Source organism: Polypterus senegalus, chromosome 16 (assembly GCF_016835505.1).
Source record: "Polypterus senegalus isolate Bchr_013 chromosome 16, ASM1683550v1, whole genome shotgun sequence".
Classification (NCBI taxonomy): Eukaryota; Metazoa; Chordata; class Cladistia; order Polypteriformes; family Polypteridae; genus Polypterus; species Polypterus senegalus.
In genome coordinates this window covers 49,007,075-49,022,256 of record NC_053169.1, presented here as the reverse complement: position 1 = coordinate 49,022,256, position 15,182 = coordinate 49,007,075, and the positions used below count along the sequence as shown (strand labels likewise).

General features: G+C 34.8%; 1 protein-coding gene across 2 annotated transcripts in view; it reads left to right on the top strand.

The window, feature by feature from the left end:
* tarbp1 (TAR (HIV-1) RNA binding protein 1) overlaps window positions 1-13,841 on the top strand; it is a 105,073-nt gene extending 91,232 nt beyond the window's left edge. For both annotated transcript variants that reach the window (XM_039738150.1, XM_039738149.1), the window contains 2 exons: window positions 5,176-5,312; window positions 13,385-13,841. In XM_039738150.1, the coding sequence (XP_039594084.1) occupies window positions 5,176-5,312; window positions 13,385-13,553 (306 nt within the window). In that variant the 3' untranslated portion in view covers window positions 13,554-13,841. The remainder of the gene's footprint in view (window positions 1-5,175; window positions 5,313-13,384) is intronic.
* The last annotated feature ends 1,341 nt before the right edge of the window (window positions 13,842-15,182 follow it).

Genomic DNA, 15,182 nt, shown 5'->3' with positions numbered 1-15,182 from the left:
AAAGAATTAAAATATGCAGAATAGTTCTCTATCAAAAGTAACTGTAGCAATTAATGTTTTTGCCATTGTAATTAGTTATTTTTGATATTTTGGTATTTGTTATTACTGCAATAACCCACACATATCCCTTGCTGAAAAAAACTATGTGGCTTTAACATTTCATCTTCTGTGTATTACATAGTGTCTTTCATCATATTATACACTTCTTAGTAACCTAGTACTGACGTACTAACTGTCAGAAAAGCTTCACTTTTGTGGCCTCAGAGCACTGTCTCATAATTTGAACCAGCCAGGAATCTACAGTCAGTCAGCTGTTTGCTGCTTCTCAATATGGGTAGAATGTACTTTCTAAATACTGAAATTCACTTTTTTTAGATTTTCTTTATTTGTGAATCCTCACACTTCTGCAATGGTCAGTTTGTGCATTTTTTTTCCTCTGCATTATGCACTAATCAATTTTTTTCTTTTACTATGCATTTTAATGGCTATCGTTAACTTCTGCTTAAACACAGTTCATAGCTATACCTTAGTGGTTTTATGGTCACACCGGCATGTGAATTATTAATTACTTTGAATAAAAGTATTTACGAAATGTATTAATTTAAAATAAATACTGAATTCAGCAATATTTGCCATTTTGAAAAGCAATTATTCAGTGTGTGTAGAAAAAATACAAAAAACAAAGCGCTAGGACAAGATGACTAATAAAATAAGGTTCTCTAAGTTCATATAGAACAGACCTACCCCTATCAAGGGTAATCACAAATATTGCTGCTGTGTGTAAAATTAGTTTTGGCTTCAAAAAGTGAAAGCAAATAATTCTACGCTATCTGTAAATCACAAATGGAAAATGTGTCTGACCTGGAATGACTTTTCCTTGTGCAAATGAAGCGAATGTTCTCATATTCAAGTTCATTTGATGAGAGGGTTTGCCTCTTTTTACCTGTGTTTGTGAGCTCATTTTGTTGTAAAAGTTTGTGCAAAACTCAAAATTCTGCTCAATAGAATAATGGTTTGATTTTTTTTTTTTTTTACTATTTTTAATTTAAACTGGCTTCATATGGTGATGTTCTTACTCCTCATACATTGGTAAATTATGTAAATGAGAAAATAAACTTTCAGTACATTTGAATTTTAACTTAATGTAGCATGCAGTTGTGTACCTTAACTCTCTTTGAGTCTGTCACTTTGTATTATTAAGTGTCTAATATTTATATAATAATGTTTCAGTACAAGAACAAAGACATAAATCTTTGCCCAGTGAAATTTACATGCATTGCTATGTCTTTTAACCTCAATTTCTAATAGTGATTAATGAATACATTTTTCGTGTTAATGTGTACGCATGAATAAATAAAAGTTTACAGTTCATTGTTTACTTCACTTTTAACACTAGAATCCCTGAAGCCTACGAAAAAGGTTGTAATGCCAGGCCGCCTTAAATTCCTTTGCACCTCTTCATCAGCGTCTTTGTTTTGCAAATGTGTCACTCAGCACTAGCAGCCAGCAGCCTGCTATCCCATCTCCCACACAAAATTCTCCAAGCTCAAGTCTGTTTATGTGGGTGTGAGGTGCCTTGAGTTGTATACGGTAAATAATAATACATTGTTATTTGGAATACATATATGTCGTGTGTTCCATTTCTGCAATGACCTGGATAAATAAAAGATGACAGGAAATGCAAGGCAAGATATGTTCAGCACATAACTAAAACAGAAACTTTTCATGTTATAATAATAATTGATAAAATGTTGACATTAAATGTGTAACATGTGAGGAAGTTCACATATTAAATATATACTTTCACAAAGGTACAGTGGTGTGAAAAACTATTTGCCCCCTTCCTGATTTCTTATTCTTTTGCATGTTTGTCACACAAAATGTTTCTGATCATCAAACACATTTAACCATTAGTCAAATATAACACAAGTAAACACAAAATGCAGTTTTTAAATGATGGTTTTTATTATTTAGGGAGAAAAAAATCCAAACCTACATGGCCCTGTGTGAAAAGTAATTGCCCCCTTGTTAAAAAATAACCTAACTGTGGTGTATCACACCTGAGTTCAATTTCCGTAGCCACCCCCAGGCCTGATGACTGCCACACCTGTTTCAATCAAGAAATCACTTAAATAGGAGCTGCCTGACACAGAGAAGTAGACCAAAAGCACCTCAAAAGCTAGACATCATGCCAAGATCCAAAGAAATTCAGGAACAAATGAGAACAGAAGTAATTGAGATCTATCAGTCTGGTAAAGGTTATAAAGCCATTTCTAAAGCTTTGGGACTCCAGCTAACCACAGTGAGAGCCATTATCCACAAATGGCAAAAACATGGAACAGTGGTGAACCTTCCCAGGAGTGGCCGGCCAACCAAAATTACCCCAAGAGCGCAGAGACGACTCAACCGAGAGGTCACAAAAGACCCCAGGACAACGTCTAAAGGACTGCAGGCCTCACTTGCCTCAATTAAGGTCAGTGTTCACGACTCCACCATAAGAAAGAGACTGGGCAAAAACGGCCTGCATGGCAGATTTCCAAGACGCAAACCACTGCTAAGCAAAAAGAACATTAGAGCTTGTCTCAATTTTGCTAAGAAACATCTCAATGATTGCCAAGACCTTTGGGAAAATACCTTGTGGACTGATGAGACAAAAGTTGAACGTTTTGGAAGGCAAATGTCCCGTTACATCTGGCGTAAAAGAAACACAGCATTTCAGAAAAAGAACATCATACCAACAGTAAAATATGGTGGTCGTAGTGTGATGGTCTGGGGTTTTTTTGCTGCTTCAGGACCTGGAAGGCTTGCTGTGATAGATGGAACCATGAATTCTACTGTCTACCAAAAAATCCTGAAGGAGAATGTCCAGCCATCTGTTCGTCAACTCAAGCTGAAGCGATCTTGGGTGCTGCAACAGGACAATGACCCAAAACACACCAGCAAATCCACCTCTGAATGGCTGAAGAAAAACAAAATGAAGACTTTGGAGTGGCCTAGTCAAAGTCCTGACCTGAATCCAATTGAGATGCTATGGCATGGCCTTAAAAAGGTGGTTCATGCTAGAAAACCTTCAAATAAAGCTGAATTACAACAATTCTGCAAAGATGAGTGGGCCAAAATTCCTCCAGAGCACTGTAAAAGACTCATTGCAAGTTATCGCAAACGCTTGATTGCAGTTATTGCTGCTAAGGGTGGCCCAACCAGTTATTAGGTTCAGGGGGCAATTACTTTTTCACACAGGGCCATGTAGGTTTGAAGTTTTTTCTCCCTAAATAATAAAACCATCATTTAAAAACTGCATTTTGTGTTTACTTGTGTTATATTTGACTAATGGTTAAATGTGTTTGATGATCAGAAACATTTTGTGTGACAAACATGCAAAAGAATAAGAAATCAGGAAGGGGGCAAATAGTTTTTCACACCACTGTATAACAAAACAAGTGTGTCTTTATTTAAGAATATAATCAAAGAAAAATAAATTATTCAATTTAGATGTTGCTGTTAATATGTAACAACTGAAGCTCATTAATCAATTGCATGGCTTGTTTATAGGTAAAAACAGCTGCTTCTAAATCAAGAGGTTGCAGGTTTGATCTTGGGTCATCCCCGCATTTTCCGTTTTGAGTAGTAAAAAAGCCAATAAATAAATATAAATTCTGAAAAATCAGAGTATACATGTGCTGTGTATTTTATTTCTGTAATGGAAATGTTTTTTTCAGTGACTCCAACCATGGATGACCATGAATAAGTATTCAAGACATTCATTAAACATGGATAAACCTCTAATTTTTTAAGCAATGAAAAATAACTAAAATTACTGACGAACAAGTAATGAAGTGGTAAGAATGTTAGCATCCCTGGGATTCATTTCAATACCGATACTGTTGTTATGGAGTGTGCAAATTTTTCCTTTGTCTCGATGGGTTTTCTCGGGGCATTCCAGTCTCCTTTGATAGCCATCAGTTACTGTCAAGGCAGACATTTCTTTACATTCAGCTTTGCTAAAATGTAAATGTGCAGAAAGTTGAACTTGTATGAGAGTTTAATTGCCAACTCTGAAGCATCCTGGTATGTTTGACTGTGGCTATATGCAAGAGTACCCTATAATGAACTGGCATCCTTCCTAGGGCTGGTTAATGCTATGTATCTGTTTTTGCTGGAATCGGTTGAAGCAACATACTGTACATCTTGATAATGGAAAGTGGTATCAGTTTTGGGTGAGCAAATTGCTCTGAAATGTCTGAACATGCATATTGCATACATTTCATTTATCCTGGGGCTTGGGATTAGTGATATATTGCATAGTCCACCAAGCAAGTAAGAATTTGTATCCCCAAGTGAACATTGTGGCATAATAGGTTCTTACAATTTGCCAAAAGAAATTGAATATTACATTGATTGTCGTCAGTCATTAGGGAATAAATGCTTTGCAAATTACAGGAAGAAAAATCAATGTATTGTGTAAGAAATACTAAACTACCTAATACATCTCTCAAACCTTCACCTCCTCTTTTAGTTTGGCTGTCCTTCATCCATTTTGGTTTCTTCTACATCCGTTTCTGTTTCAGTTTATCAGCTTGGTTCAATCAACTTACTATGTCATTGACCATTAACACCTGTTTGTTATCTTTATTTAATCATACACTGGGTTACATGTCTATAGTGTAATCAAGTTCTGAAATTTGGTCTGTTACTTAATATTTTAATGTCCTTCACAATATAAAAAAAATACACTTAACATTTACATTTTTTGAAAAAAATAATGCTTGGAAATTTGAAATTTGCACTTTTATACTTGCATATTAATGAAGAAGACAAAATATGAATATGTAAGACAACATTTATGTAAATAATCTAGGTCATCTAACCATTTCACACAGTATTGTATGTGTTTTCTATTTATATTAAAAATATTTGAATTATCATTTGAAAATTTCTTGTCTATGCCTTGACGGTGCTTGAACTTTTTAGATTTTTTTAATAATGTTTACTTCAAATATTGCTATGGTAAGCTAAAACAAATGTTCACCCTTGTTAATATGAAGACTTACTATATACTTTACATTATGCAAACCACACCATTGTCTTAAAATGATGGAAACCTGATGATGTCATTGTTCTTTTAATAGCTTTTCTTGCATTTTGTTAATAAACTGCTTCTTGTCATTCCCCTAGGTAAAACCACCTCAGCTGATTAATTACCTGCTCCAGAAAAAGGCCGAAGGCTACACTGTGGTTGGTGTTGAACAGACCGTTAACAGCCAAAGTCTATCTGATTACACATTTCCTGAAAAGACCTTGCTTCTCTTAGGGTTAGTATCGTATCAAGGGTAATGGTAATATTCTACTAAACCTCTTCTAAAATGATATGCATGTTAATTTCGAGGCATTTGCAATTGAATATTTATTCACATATACAAATTTAAGTACAAATCAATGTATGGAAGAATATTTTGGACAACATTAAGTTAATAAATTAACCTGTAGATAAATAAAAGTATTGTGAAGTCTGAAAATAAATGAATAATATCAATATGAAATGTATGTATAATTAAATTTGTCAAAAAATATAATTTTGTTCATTATGTGTTTATGTAATCATTTCATTTATTTATTTCTCTTCACACTGCATGCAACATGAAATAAGCCCTGAAATGGTACCGTCATTTATACTTATCAAAGTTGGGAAGCTGGGTTCTGGCAAGTACTGTTTATTGTTTTCTCACTCGTCAACAGAGCGGACTTGTGCTTTGCTTCACTTGGGAATCCTGTGGTTGTGGCTGTGCGCATATCATACGAGTGCAAAAAAAGTTGTCCAGAATTACTGTGTGAAGCAGCTACTTTAATTGAAGAATCTCTGAATTCACCCTCAGGAGTCTGCATCTGAAGGGTACCTGTGCTACTGTATATGGCCTTTGATGGCCAAAGGTTGTTCATCCACACAGCTGACCAATCAAAGAGCAGTACTCGTGGGAATGAGACCTCTCAACTTTGAGGAGTGAAAGTGACACGTTTCATTTCAGGGTTATTTCATGTTACAATCATGTCACTGAAATTAATGAAGAAATAATAAACACATAAAGAAATAATTACATGTGTCATGAAATATATGTTTGCTTATTTATTAACACATTTTATAGTACTTTTATTTATTTGCATATTTATTTATTGTTTAATTTTGTCCACAATATTCCTCCATACTATATATGTTAAATTTGGGTTTGATGTTTTTTGTTGTTTTTGCCTTTAAAAATCATTCTGCTTTACTGTATGCATATTATAAGTGTGATATGGGGCAAAGTTTATCTTCAGCTACTGATTGTTATAACCCTGCTAACTGGAGACGGTTATACATGGTGAGATTTGCACTGTATATACCAGCCATCAGATGATGATCGACTTGATAAAGATGAAGCGTACTGCGCACACTGGTGTAACCAGGCCACACCTGTACAGCAAATCCTTCTGTTAAACTCTGTAACTAAGGTAATCTTTTTAAAAATTGTCACATTCTGCACATCCTGTGGGATATGACACAGCATAGAGTGATTAGATGCATTCAGCACTTTTAAAATCAGTGTAAAAAATGGGCAGATGAAAGGCATTATGTACTGTATTAAACAATTAAAGAAATGACGCAGTCTTCATCAGTGTGTCTACTGAGAACAGTGTTGATAAAATGCTGCATACTTTATTAAACATTCACATTGTATTAGTGGTATATGCCAAAGGTTTTTTTTCTTAATGTTTTAGTCTGAACCCTTCTGTATAGGTAACGTAGTGTACCAGAGTCCCTGACACACTGAAACACAAAAAAATGTGGCTAATGTGTTGAAGCAGTCTTTAGAGCATTGATTACCATTTTTAATTTAATCAGGCTAATTGCTTAATATTTTCCACTTAGCAGCTAGTGTTCAGAGGCCTGCCCAGACATGTGTGCTCCTTCGAATTTGTTTACGGTTTATCACGCGCCTTGTGCTTATACCACAAATGTCTTTAACTGGAAAAGATACTTGCAGAAATATGTACACTATATTACACATGTACACACTGTCCTTTAATAATTTTTAAGCTTTTTTTAAATTTTTAGACATCTGTAATTTTAAGTGTTATGTTAGATTTTTTTTAAAGTATGTGTATGTTTAGAAAAATACATGTCTTTTACGGTGTCCTGTTTTGAATATGCATTTGTTTAAGTTTATATTTCTACTTGTTTCATCTGTTTTGAAGGTTATACAGCTTAAGGTGCCGGCTTTTACTTTTCTCATCTTTTGTTTTTCTTTCAACACAATTTCCTTTAAAGCTACATTTTAATTGTTTTTATTGCACTGGGGTTTTTCCTTTTCAATTTAGTAACTTAGCAACCATACTAAACATACTGCTGAAATAAAAAATCACACTGCTATAAGGGAGCCCATGTGATGTGATTTTTCATCTTTGTATCTGTTAAAATTCAGCAACATTCTTTCAAAACTGTGGCCATTTAATGATTTCGAAGAAAAAAATTCATAGGGCGGAGTTGTTCTTTGTATTTGTGGTTTGCATGTTTTTCCCATGCCTGTGTGGGTTTTCATTGAGATGCTATAGTATGTTAGGAGGGAGCTGCACAGTTTCCCGCCGCTAGTAAGTCGGACTTACTAGTGTGTGTGCGTGTGTAAGCACATCCATGTGATGGACTGATGTCTTCTCCAGGATCAATACCTATGCTGTTCCTGATGCTCTGGGTTTATCTTTTGTGGAAATAGTAGGTTTGTAAAAGGGACTATTGAATTATAAGCTGCAGCTTTAAAGGCTGAGTTGTATTTTGACTGTGCTATATTTGCCTTTTGTGTGTGGTAATCTAGGTATATCAGTGGAAATGTACTTTATAAGAAGACACTGACTTCAGTTAACAGCACTTTTGAGCTTTATTAAGATTAAGAAATTAAGTATTTAAGTCCCCATTCAACAATTTGTTAAAGTTGATTATTATACATTTTCATTTTTAGTTTAATATCTTCTACTGTTTAGCATTAAATAAGGTCTTCATAATATATATATATATATATATATATATATATATATATATATATATATATATATATATATATATATATATATATATATATATAGTGGGTACAGAAAGTATTCAGACCCCCTTCAATTTTTCACTCTTTGTTATATTGCAGCCATTTGCTAAAATCATTTAAATTAATTTTTTTCCTCATTAATGTACACACAGCACCCCATATTGACAGACAAAAAGAATTTTTGAAATTGTTGCAGATTTATTAAAAAAGAAAAACTGAAATATCACATGGTCCTAAGTATTCAGACCCATTGCTGTGACACTCATATATTTAACTCAGGTGCTTCCATTTCTTCTGATCATCCTTGAGATCACCTTCATTTGAGTCCAGCTGTGTTTGATTATACTGATTGGACTTGATTAGGAAAGCCACACACCTGTCTATGTAAGACCTTACAGCTCACAATGCATGTCAGAGCAAATGAGAATCATGAGGTCAAAGGAACTGCCCGAAGAGCTCAGAGACAGAATTGTAGTAAGGCACAGATCTGGCCAAGGTTACAAAACAATTTCTGCTGCACTTAAGGTTCCCAATGAAAGACGTTTGGGACGACCAGAACCCTTCCTAGAGCTGGCCGTCCGGCCAAGCTGAGCTACCGGGGGAAAAGAGCCTTGGTGAGAGAGGTAAAGAAGAACCCAAAGATCACTTTGGCTGAGCTCCAGAGATGCAGTCAGGAGATGGGAGAAAGTTGTAGAAAGTCAACCATCACTGCAGCCCTCCACCAGTCAGAGCTTTATGGCAGAGTGGCCTGTCGGAAGCCTCTCCTCAGTGCAAGACACATGACAGCCCGCATGGAGTTTTCTAAAAGACACCTGAAGGACTCTGAGATGGTGAGAAATAAGATTCTCTGGTCTGATGAGACCAAGATAGAACTTTTTGGCCTTAATTCTAAGCGGTATGTGTGGAGACAACCAGGCACTGCTCATCACTTGTCCAATACAGTCCCCACAGTGAAGCATGGCGGTGGTAGCATCATGCTATGGGGGTGTTTTTCAGCTGCAGGGACAGGACGACTTGTTGCAATCGAGGAAAAGATGAATGCGGCCAAGTACAGGGATATCCTGGACAAAAACCTTCTCCAGAGTGCTAAGGACCTCAGACTGGGCCGAAGGTTTACCTTCCAACAAGACAATGACCCTAAGCACACAGCTAAAATAACAAAGGGGTGGTTTCACAACAACTCTGTGACTGTTCTTGAATGGCCCAGCCAGAGCCCTGACTTAAACCCAATTGAGCATCTCTGGAGAGACCTAAAAATGGCTGTCCACCAACGTTTACCATCCAACCTGACAGAACTGGAGAGGATTTGCAAGGAGGAATGGCAGAGGATCCCCAAATCCAGGTGTGAAAAACTTGTTGCATCTTTCCCAAGAAGACTCATGGCTGTATTAGCTCAAAAGGGTGCTTCTACTAAATACTGAGCAAAGGGTCTGAATACTTAGGACCATGTGATATTTCAGTTTTACTTTTTTAATAAATCTGCAACAATTTCAAAAATTCTTTTTTTTGGTCTGTCAATATGGGGTGCTGTGTGTACATTAATGAGGAAAAAAAATAACTTAAATGATTTTAGCAAATGGCTGCAATATAACAAAGAGTGAAAAATTGAAGGGGGTCTGAATACTTTCCGCACCCACAGTATATAATACATGTCTTTTGTTTGGTTTTTTTTTTTTTTTTTCAAAACTGTAAACCATTGTAACTATGTGATGGATATGACGTAGTGCTAGGTTTGGGTCATACAGAATGTAACATCCTCTGAACAAGCTCAAGTAAAATATGAATGCGTAGAGTAGGAGTGTTTTTCACCTGACATATTATGATTTGAGTCATGGGAAAAACTGATCAAATTAAAAGAAGTAATCTACCAGTCAATAAACAGAACCAAATAATAGCATGTGACTATATTTTGTGAAAATATAACTACTAAAAGAAGCAAACAAATTATGCATACCATAAAAATAGAAATGCCTAAAAGTTTTATAGAGTGTCAACTAGATAAGCATTTCTATTCCAAGCTTTCCCAGAGTACACAGTTTGCTTGGCAATAACATTTTTAGATTGTGTAATAAATGGAAAAATGAATGCATTGTTATATGACCTGAGCTTATCTCCATCAAAACTACCACTTTCAAATATTTGACTGTACTACATTTAACTTTAGCTTTAATTTTTTTGAAATAATACAATGGGAGGGAATTATAAAAATGATCAAAGGTCCATGAACAACATAATGGACACTGTCACAATGTGACTTTTAACAAGAATCAGTAGGATCATTTACTTCTAAGTTTTCCATGTATCCTGAGGTACAGTCCGTTTTAAAATGCCTGTTTAACTCCAGTTTTTGAATAGGCAGCCTTAGTCAATTTTCTCAGGTTTTCATTACAGCAGTGAGATACAGTAAAATGAAAAAAGGTAACAACTAAGGCATGAATAAGCAGAGGTGACTTCTGAAGATGATGGGAGTGGGCCATATGGCATAAAGCACAAATTACCTGCTACAATGCATTGAATAAATGACACATTTGATTGCAGAACAATTTAAAGCAAATATTATTTCAGCTAGGTTATATACTGCCACAGCCAGAATGGAACAATTATCTTGAAAATGTGTATCCGCTATCAGTTCATCCTTATCATATGTTGCAATTAAGTTGGAAGGATGGCCACAGGTCTCTTTAGACTCACTATAGTTTAGCTGATTAACTATCTTTTTGGAACCAGGGATGGAAATCTTTGTGTGCATCTGGTCTTTCACTTGTGCCTAACTAAAATGAATGAATAAAATGCAAGTGCAGAATTGTTACACCACAGATTTAACATTCATTTAGCTTTCTCCTTCATATCTTTTAGTTAAATATTCAATAATTAAATAAAGAAGTTGAATCAGACAAGGGTTTTATTTATTATTAGTTTTAGTTTATTTTGTCATAATGTTTAAAGGATAAGGAGACATTTCCTTGAATTCATCTTCTGGGTCTTTTTGCTCAATGTAAATGTTTGTCAGTCACTTTTAGAATCATTAAACTAATATTGCATTTATAACCATTACATAAACTGGATTAAACCAGATTAAGAATCAGGTTGGCTATCTTGTGCACTGCTGTCACACAACTCCATCTGACAATGCTTAAATGTCAACCTGGCCACTCTCTGTATGGACTCTGCATTTCCCCCCTGTGCTTCTGTGAGTCGTTCTCTATGTATTCTGGTTTTTCTCTTACAAAGAAACACTTAATTGGCTACTCCAGGTTGTCTCGGTATGGGCATGTGCTAAATGTGCCCTAAAGTTTGGACTGTTATATCCTGTCTTATACATCCTTTTGTCAGAATAAGTTTGGCCCTGCCTTGCCATAAATACATACTATTTTTTAAACACTTCTTCTTTGTCTGTAGTAAAACACATGTATGTTAAAATTCCACATACAAGGGACAACAAGAAAAGTAGAGTTTTGTGCCAAGAAGCCCAAAGATGAGTTAAAGATGAACATATGTGCATTGTCAACAGCCACTACATATTTCTCTATTTTCACACAAAATAGTGCATTTATTTCTGAGAGCGCAGTCTGTTATTACACCATTGGAGGTGGTACAGGGGTTCTTTTTAAACCATACCATACTTGTAGGTAGAGTCGGATTGTGAGTCACTTGTCTGTTTCCAGGCTAGCTGCATCGGAGTGTAGCCACATCCTTTGCTTCCTGTGAATGCAGTCAAATGGTACACCCACAAAACCACATACGATCGATCGATCGATCGATAGATAAGCTGCTCAACCCATATTTATCTATAGGGTGGTCCAGATCTAATTATGCAATTTTCATTACGCTATAACGTATTAAGTTTATTACATAGAAAATCACCCGAAAAATCCCGGACCATCAAGAAGTGTGCGAACTGACGACATTGAGAATCGTCTTTGCGCCGAACTGGAATCGTCCCCGCATAAATCAAAGTCATCCAGACGATCTGGATCTGCATAATTAGATCTGGACCACACTGTATCTATCTAAGTATTCATTTTAGCCTGACTGGACTGACATATAATAAAATAATTTAATTTGAAACATTTTGACATTTGCTAAATTGACTGGAAAATGTAATCAGCCAGAGAACAAAGCATGCATGTATTTATTTTATTTGAAATCAGTTTAAAACATACATAGTCCTATCTTGAAATCTGAACCCATTGCTATTTGTGTGGAGTTCAATCTTCTGCCAGTATCAGGTGAGTTTTCCCTTGGTCCTCTGCTTACCACATATCAAACATTTGCAACATAGTTTAATTACCTGGTATTAATAATTGTGTCCTACAAAGGTGGTTCTTTTCTTAGGAATAGGATGTGCCTCCCTGCAGCATTTTACTGGGCTAAATTTAGTGCATGTTCATAGGTCATCTATGGAATTTCACTGACTATGTGGGTTATCTTAATGAAAAACTTTTCTAAAAAAAGAAAACATGATTCATGCATTCTACGCAATTGCAAATACATCCTTCCTTCTGTTTTATGGTCACCTGCACTAGGTATAACAGGTCTGGTGCTGCTTTAGCTGTGTTTGTCTGTTGTAAAACATTACTCACCGGAACTAAAAGACATAAGCTTATAGTAAGTTAGGCCTCATTATGACTGAACTGGTGTGTTAAAAGGTGTGTTTGCCATATTTCAAATGCTTGTATATATGACCTCCAATGATAAAATAAAACACTAGCCGCTGTTTAGCAAAAGTCACTTGCATGTGAGGAACTAAGTAAAATGTTCAAACAGATCCAACCATTTGTTTCCAGGCCTTATTAAGGTAGGAAAGCAGACAGATAACTGAAAGTCTCCCTTGTGTCTCTGGTGGTAACAACTAGAACATTTGCTCGGTTGAGGGGGTTTTATTTATTTATTTTTGTAATTACATCATGGAAATAAATGTCAGCTTGCTAATTTACTGCACCTTAACATTTCATCTTAATATTTAGATTTTTTAAGTTTGTAAGGTTTTCATTATGGCTGTACTAGTTTGGATAAATTTGACTTTATTTTATATAAAATTGTACAATCATGAAGCCCTTTTTTAGTTTCTGTTTTAAAAGGTAAATTAATTGCAACTTAATTCAGAAACATCATATTGTATCAAAGCTGTAAATCTCATTTCTTTAAATAATGTTTGTCTGAAACTTGGTGCTGAACAGGTCACTAATGTGTAGTCCCATTATTCCTACAGGCGTCCGTAAGTAATATTCAATGTTCATTTGATTTGCCAGTCTGGAGTGAGAAGTTTTTCCTTTAATGTTTGCAAATTAAACTTCTATCCTGCTTTCCCATAGCAATGAGCGTGAAGGTATTCCAGCCAACCTGCTTCAGCATTTGGACACTTGTATTGAAGTCCCACAGCTCGGAGTCACTCGTTCCCTCAATGTACACGTTACTGGAGCTCTGCTAATCTGGCAGTACACTCACCAGCAGATTCTGAAGCAGAAACAGAAGCATTTATGATGGAGAAGTAAGCGGGTTTTTCTTTCTTTTTTTTTTTATTTAACTTTCACGGTGTGAAAATCAATTACACTAAAAGTAGGTGATGCCTATTTTTATTTGTTGCTTGTTTCTGCTTGTAATGAATCTTTCTAAAACTTTGATACTAAATCACATTGATTGACAAATAATTGACAATGTTCAGCTGTAAAGCTAAAGAAACCATTATTTATATTTTTGTACACGGATGTTACAAACTTATTGTTACTTGGGAATCTCCTTGTATATATTCTGTATACACATATGTATGTATTAATGTATCATATATGTATATGTAATGTGTAATGAAATGTGTATTTTTATATTTTAATGTTTTTGTTTTAATTACATTGATGTTCAGATTTAATATTAAAATGGATTATTTTTCTCCTAGCACTTCTCAAAATAAAATAAAAAATAATATATCATAACAGAGATTCAGTGTTTTCCTGACTATATGTATTTTATTTATCAATTAATTTATTTAAAGATTTAATTTTGATGAGTAAGCAACAAACCAATAAGACATACAGTCCCACATCCTATTCAGACTTGACACTTCCTGAAGATTTAATATGAAGTTACCACTGCTGGTGCCCACATATCGTACATCTCACTTAGCACACTTAATAACTGAGGACAACACTAATAAATTCCTGCCAGGCTCTAAAAACATTTGGATCTGTTCCTATTGTGTTGTTTTATTTGTTCATGCAGGTGCACTTCATCTAATTATAATTTAACTCTTTATCTCTAAAATATATTGTTAAAAATGTGTGGTGCACATTTTACCAGAATTCAGTCTTTTTATATCTGATTCTAATTTCCTTTCATAGTGAACACAGTTTTTTTTCATTCCCTGTCATTAAATTAAAAAATAATGTGAAAACATAAACTGGAAAAATCCTGCTTTTCATCATCTCTGGCAAATAATGGTTCACATTCAAAGATGAAAAAAAAACTAATATTTAATAGTCATGCATTAATCCAGCAGGTATAAAATGAAAAAAAACATGTAGAAAATAATTTAATGTCTAACTGTGCAGAGTCAGTTTTAGGACTGAAATCAAATTGTGTTTTAATCTTTATTAATAACACTTCTGAATATATGCAATATAAAATGCTCAGTTTATAAAAAAAATCACATTAACAGACACAGAAAATGATTAGGTTTCCGTTTGCATTTTGTATTTTATTTAAAACCTCGAATAATAGTACTGATGACATATAGAAATTATTTTCCAGTCGCGTTCATTATTAAGAACTGTAAAGCACCTATCTCTGTCTTTTGTTTATCTATCCATTTTCTGGGCTTCTTGTCTTTTAAGTATAAATTAATGATCTTGATAAGAAGATAAAAAACAACATGGTTAAGTCTGCAGATGAGACCAAACTGAATGTGCAATCAGCCAGATCATTACAGAGTGAGCTGGGCAAAATACTGTATAGGTTTGTGCAGACTTGGGGAAGATGAACTTTAATGTAAGTAAAGCTAAAGGATAAACAAATGAATGTATTTGAATCCATAACTGGAAGTTGAAAACATGAACATACATCCTGTGAGTGCTTACAAGTTGTAGTGGACTCTTCATTATTTACATCCAAGCAGTTTAC